At 42.2% G+C, this 7122-nt stretch overlaps 1 protein-coding gene across 1 annotated transcript; it reads right to left on the bottom strand.

Moving 5' to 3' along the window:
• Positions 1–1069: 1069 nt before the first annotated feature.
• On the bottom strand, positions 1070–2266 carry LOC128855531 (uncharacterized). Its single transcript, XM_054090505.1, has one exon. It carries the CDS (start codon positions 2264–2266, stop codon positions 1070–1072), a length of 1197 nt encoding a protein of 398 aa, XP_053946480.1.
• Between the last annotated feature and the right edge of the window lie 4856 nt (positions 2267–7122).

The raw sequence follows: 7122 nt of genomic DNA, 5'->3' as shown, positions 1-7122 counted from the left end.
GTAGCTAGGGTTACTGGGACTTGTTGATACTACTTTCCGGAGTCTACTGGTCTCCGAAACGCTTTCTATCTTTTGACAGAAGCCTCTCCAAGACGCCGTTTTTGCTGCCCTTATGGCATACTTAAATCTACGCTGGCATTCTTTGTATCTGTCCCACGAGTTGGTTCTCCTCGCTTCGTTATACATAGTTCTGCATTCCCTTCTGAGGTTTGCTATATCAGTGGACCACCATGGAGGTTTCGGTTTTCCTCTTCTTGTTCTCTGAGGACATGCTGCTTTCGCAGCTTGTTGAAATGCTGAAGTCAGCTCATCAACCACTGAGTCGAGCTGTGGCTCGGAGTTAATTGTGTATGTCGCTGCTGGGAGATTGCTGGATAACGTGGTTTCAAACATCCCCCAGTTTGTGCGTCTGCGGTTTATAACCGGCTTGAGCTGTTTAGTTGGCAATGAAATGGTGTACGTTAAGTACCTATGATCTGAGAAGGAGTTGTCTGTAGACACTCTCCAATCCTTTAAAATTTGAGACCCTCGTTCATTGACACACGTGATGTCTAGAACTTCACTTCTCGTAGTTGTTACAAAAGTAGGGGCATCGCCTATGTTACTAATATAAAGATTGTTACACATAATGAATTCAAAGATGTACTCACCACGTGCGTTTGTGTCTGAACTGCCCCAGACATGATGATGTGCATTAGCATCTGCTCCCAATATGAATGGGGTGCCACGTCTCGATGCTTCATGAACTGCGTCTCTTATGAGTTGTGATGGAGGTGGTTGCTCCGCGTCGTGTGCCACATAGGATGAGGCAAGCCATATCGTCCTTCCGCAGGACTCTACTGCCGTGATTACGTTGTCCGCATCGCTAAATTGTATTAGTAAATATACATTAATACATTTCTTTGCTAGTATGCACGACCTGGGTTTACCTTTGTCAGTGACATAAACCAATTTGTACTCTCTGCTGCTCAAACCGCAAACCCGATCTTTTACGACCCATGGTTCTTGGATGAGCACGATATCCTCTTCTCTTTCTGCGAGACGGAGGATGAGTGCGGCTGAGGCCGCCTTACTGTGGTGGAGATTGATTTGTACAATCTTCACCATCGCTATTGTAGGTTATTGAAGGGCAGCCAACCACGGTTTGGTCTGCGTTCTCTTCATCGGATATAGGGGGGAGAGACTCCTTATCCTCCATAGCAGAGAGATCGGAGTATTCCCCCTCCATGTCCTCTAAGGTAACCCTTTCGAAGAGTTCGCCTACCATGCCGGAGTTGGAAGCCACCTCATCGTTGTCTGTGACAACCTCGTTCACTTCCGCAGATGAAGTTATATTTTCTGCGGAGGTGCTCTTGCTAGCTACATCCTGTCTGTAGACATGGAGAGTCAGCGTTTGGAAGCCGTAATTAATCTTCCATTTCCTGTTGGCAAGTGGGTCCAAAGATTCCTCATTGAGGATTACCACGGCCAGTCTCCTCTTGCCGTCCACTTCGCCAATCTTTGCTACCTTCCAGTCGCTGGTAGGTAGTTCGGGGTTGCCTAGCTTTATTAGATCCAGTACTTCCTCTGGATCTGAATAGAAGTCTGGTATCCAGGCTCTAGATCTTGGCCGGTTGGGAATGTCTTCTCGGCGGACCACATCAAGGCGGGCCCCCGGCCAAGGTTCCCCTATGCGATTAATCGCTAGGGTGTAAAGGTCCACGGAACGTTGTTCAGCGCACCTTATTAATTTGACGCGGGATTGAAACCATCCCGCATCCGAGCAGCTGGGTGGAGGTCCTGGATTTTCTTTCAGGATGTCCCTATACACCTTCCAGAGGCTCCTATTGATTAAGTCCCAGTTTGCTTGAGAGATCGCACCATCATGGGAACTGCGATCAATCACTGCCCGTACATGGCTTCCTTTCGCTACTTCCGCGAAAGACCTCTTCGGAGTGACTTTAGTCATTTGAGTGGCGGACACCTTGGTTCGTTTGGCTTCAGCCGATGTCCCTTCACTCGATCTCTTCCGCTTGCCTTGTGCGGAGTCCATTTTGGCCTTCTCCCGTTGTTCGGTAATGAAGGCTTCAGCCCACGCCTTGGAGTCTGACAGTTCCTCCGTCAGATCCTCTTCTCTAGTGTCCTTCAGTCTCTCCAGGATTCTGAAGGCCGATCGCCTGGTACGAGAGTACCTTTCTGATGCACTTATTTGCTTCCGGGGGTGGGTACTACCCGGGGCAGTGATAGTGCCAGAAGGGCAGACATCGGAAGCCATTGGCTTAGCCATGTGGTCCGATGCTGCCGACGTTGAGGGGGGTGTTTCTCCTTTCGGAGTTCCCGTGCCACCTGGAGTGACAGGGACAGCAAGGTCTGCTTGTCTTTTGACAGGGCAGCTCTTGCTTCCCAAGGATTTTGTTGCGAGGGGGGGTCTATTGCTGGCACCATACGTAGATGGTGTGCCATCCTCAACTTGTCTTAGGACAGAGTTGGGATTGTTGCCAGTGAAAGGAGCCTAATAAAGAAACCGAAGTTTTTTTTATTCAAAGTTACCCTTATTCATCAACGAAATTTCCATCAAGAACACTGCAATCATTCCGCTCTAACATTTCAATATCACTTTTGTAAAATGATTTACCTTTTGCTTCAAAGTAGGCCTCAGTTTCAGCGACAACCTTTTCATACGAGCGAAATTTCTAACCAAGTCTTTTAAGGTCTGCGAACAGCCAGCAATCCTTGGTGGATGTGGGAGCAATTTGAAGTGCAATTTATGTCGTTTTGCCGTCGCTCAGAATCATCGAAACGTTCTTGCTTTTGGTCAACAGTGAGCAAACGCGGTAGCCACTTTGAACAGAGCTTTCTTATAGTCAAATGCTCACGCAATATAAAGCCAAGATGTTCTTTTGCAATCTTTACGATGTCAGCTAATTCACGTAACTTCACTTTTCGATCATTCAAAATGATTTTGTGGACTTTTTGATGTTTTCTGGGTTTCCCCCTCATTTGGAGGTCCACTGCGTTGTGGATCATCGGTGTCTCTACGTCTACGCATGAGGATAGCAAACCATTGTTTTATTGTTGTTTCTGATGAAGTGGAGCCCCATAATCCTTTGGAACCCATTGCTTCGCTTGGACGTTATTTTTTGCCCAATAAAAAGCAGTGTAAAATTAAGAGACGAAATTCTTTTTGATTCATTGTTTTGAAAATTGTAAAATTAGTGCCACTCTTAGTACAATAACTTACGAACTATTGAGCAGAAAATCAAAAACTTTTTAAGGTTGGTACTAACTGAAAATAAAAGTAGTGCCATCTATGAGTTGAAATTGAAATTTGAATTGGTCGAGCCAAGAAGCGCCAAGAGATTTGGTGGCCCGTAAAACACTCAGGCTAAAAAGTCCATTGTATTTAGAGCTCTGAAAAGGGGGTAGATAGTCGAGGAGGGAATTAGAAAAGTATCAGAGAAAGAGATAGGAAAGAATAGAGACAGAGACAGAGATAGTCCTGTGAGAATTTTCTAGATTCTTTGACAAATCGGTAAATATCCTTCAGTTCTAGAGAACGAATATTACGCATTCAAACGACATCGGAACCCAAACTCGTAACCGTGTTCTAGCAAAGGCAGGAAACTCACAGAGAAAGTGCTCAGCGCTATCCGCCTCCACCAAGCAAAACAGGTACATTAGGTCCTCAATGATTCCAATGGTAGTCATATGCTGACCCCATGGGTTGTGTCCTGTAATAGTACCGACCATCAACCGAACGTCTTTCCTTCTGAGTTTTATAGAAAGTTTGTCAGTTTTCTGTTCGGGCTTGTCACAAAACACTTTGCAACTCTGCAGCATTCTAGACTGGACCATCGCTCTTTATGTAGATTGCCTACATAATCGCTGATTCAATTGATGATTCCTACGGAATTGATTCCGATTATTGGCTCTGGCTCTTGTGGAGGAACCGCTGATCAACGTTTGCCCAATTCATCGGCGATTTCGTTTCTTTGAACACCGGAGTATCCTAGAACCCATATAAGTACAAGCCTGTTCCGTCTTGTGACAGAATTAAGCATCTTCTTACATTCTTGAATAATCTTTGGGGTTTGCTTCGCGTTCTCCAGAGCCTTTAGTGCAGCCTGAGTGTCACTGAAAACTCTAATCTGTTTCCCGCTCCATCTGCTCTCAATTATTCATTCTGCTACTTTCAGAATGTGAAAAATTTCCGTTTGGAAAACAGTTGCCATTCCTCCCATGGCGTAATGATACTTATTGTTTTCGTTTAAGTACCATCCGGCTCCAGACCCTATTTCAATGTTGGACCCATCGGTAAAGAAAATATCTGTCCGACCTCCCCGAATGCATTCTGGATTGCTCCATTGTGTGACATCAAATTTCGTTCCAAATGAAACTATGGGTGTCAGGACGTCTTTTAGTATCCATTGTTTTTGGCACAGCTCAGATAGCAACTTAAAGATTTCTCTGTGTCCCAGTGTTCCGTCCTCATATCAGAAACCATATTAATTGAGTCTACACATTGCTTTTATGGTTTCCTGTTGTATCTTAAGATCCAAGGGGCGTAAATCAAGCATAGCATTTAGAGCATCGCCCGAGGTTGTATTCATGATACCCGTAATGCATAAACATAAACACTTCTTTGCAGTCTGTATAGTTCCCGGAGTGTGGACTACACCATGCTCCATCGCCACCAGACCACAGAGGCGTAAGTGATGATTGGTCTGATAAGTGCTGTATGTATATATCCACAGTGCCACAGCAGGTTTCAGACCCCACATTTTACCAAAGGCTCTGCGGCATTGCTAAAAAGTCCTTAATGCACGATTCACCTTCAGTGAAACGTGTGCCTCCCAAGTCAGATTCTTATCCAAGATTACTTCTAGATATTTAACTTCATCGAAAAGTGTTAGGTCCGGGACTTTTCTAACCATGTGTTAAGACGACCCACCCTAATGTAGTTATTTTCTTTTATACGCATTAGCACTTCAAATTACAATTCCTTTATCTATGCTTATGTGAGTGCGGCTTATGTAAAATAAATCGTTTTTCACAATTATGAACACCGTTACCCATTTATGGTACTTGCGCACTTCAACGCCGACCTTTTCGTGCAATAAATAATTCACTAAATTGCTACGTGCAAAGATAATAAATTACTCTTCCACAACCACTCCACGCATGGATATATGTATTTACACAAGTATGTGTGTGTTTTATCTCTTCATATTCGCCTAGAACATATGTGGAGATGTCCGCATCTTAAGATCTAAGTGTTTCTATTACGCAATACATTAATTCTCGTGTGGCTTCCTACATACAAATGAACATAGCAGCCTCTACATAGATTAATGAATCATCTTCAGTGCCAGTATATTTCTAACAAATCATGCAATTTTTCATATTTTCCCTTTTTACGCATTACGTTTTATGCATAATGACTCGTTAAATTCCTCTTAAAGTTAGATGGAGAAAGAAAAAAGAAAATTGAAAAATTTTCATTTTATTGAATTTAAGACTTTTAAAAAAGTATCTGCAGGGGTGAATAAATAAATACGATTTTAATAAAAGTAGATTTCGTAAGCCAGAAAAATGATTATGAAATTTTAAGTTAAACTTAATCTTTAGACTATTTGCTTTGTTAAGTTAGACAATATTTACTTTCCAGCAATGGATTATTTTAAAAATTTGCAACTCTTTTACTGAGCTGATGTGTGGACTAATTGCTCGACTTAATGTTTACGGTTGCACTCAGCTTCAAAGAGAGACTGAAATGAATTTGTAATATAATCACATTCTAAAAGTTTATATTAAATTTAATAAACGTTTAATACCATGCATATAAAGCAAATCCCATATTTTTCTTTTCATTTCAGGTAAGCAACATTTTCGGAATATTTAACTGATGGACTCGCAGCTGAGTAAGTAGAAATGGAACGGAAATTGCTGATGAACTGTTTCTTAATCATAATCTGCAAGACATTTGGGTTCATCGGAGCGATATTAATCACTTACTATTTATATTGCATTCTTGAGCATCGATAATTCATCTTGACAAAAATGGTAGAGGCGTTACTAGAAATCACTTAGAAGACCTGGACAAAGTAAATAAAATATTAAAATTTCTCTTCAGCTAATGGAACGTAATCAGATCAATCAAAACATTTAATTTTCGTCATAGTTTATATTAAAGGGAGTATACGATAGACTAAAATCTCAATATAAGCGTATGTAATGAAACGTCATCAATTACGAGGGTTCTTTGTAAAGTCCGTGCAAATTTAGAGAGATGGCACAGTTGGCACGTATCGAGGCTATCCTTAGTTAGTCGCATCTCCATGAAGAATTTACACCAAGTTTCAGCCAGATCCGTATACTTCTTGTGCTTGTATTGGGTATGGGAATAAGTTTCCGCCCTTTCTTAGCCAAAGGCACGAATTATTTAAACAATTAATGTGAAGTATGTGCCATTGGAAGCTACAACTTTACTACATAATTCAGGCAGCATATGGATTCCTTTGACAAAAAATTCGAGTTCTTTTGGCTTCCTTCCATTCTTTCGTAAGAAGTGAACCGCTCTCCAATAAGGGCTGACTGCGTTGATCAGAACAGTTGGTAATCCGAAGGTGCAATATCTGGGGAATACGGCGGGTGGGGCAAGATTTCCCAATTTAGTCCCTTTAAATATATCTGGACCAATTTAACAACATGTGACCTGGCGTTGCTATGCAGTAAAATCAGCTTGTCATCTCTATCGTCCCATTCCGGCCGGGTTTCTTTGAGAGCTCGATTCAAACAGTCGGTAACGATCACCAGTGATGGCTTGAAATGGTGTGAGATGATAATTGATAATAGATGATACCCTTCTGATCCCACCAGATGTACAACATAACCTTTGAAGCATGAATATTATTTTCGCTCTCGATGAACCTGGTTTACCTGGCATCCTCTAAAATTTTGGACGCTTAGGATTATCGTAATATAACCACTTTTTATCGCCAGTGACGATGCGATGCAGAAAACCGTTTTCTTTTCTGCCGTTCAAGAAACATCTCACACGTCACCAAACAACTCTTGATATCCCTCTCCTTCAATTGATGTGGCACCTAGTTACCTGCCAGTATACCTTCTGGACCATTCCCA

Source organism: Anastrepha ludens, chromosome 2 (assembly GCF_028408465.1).
Source record: "Anastrepha ludens isolate Willacy chromosome 2, idAnaLude1.1, whole genome shotgun sequence".
Taxonomy (NCBI): domain Eukaryota; kingdom Metazoa; phylum Arthropoda; class Insecta; order Diptera; family Tephritidae; genus Anastrepha; species Anastrepha ludens.
Note: the sequence above shows the minus strand (reverse complement) of the source record. Positions and strands in the feature narration are given on the sequence as shown.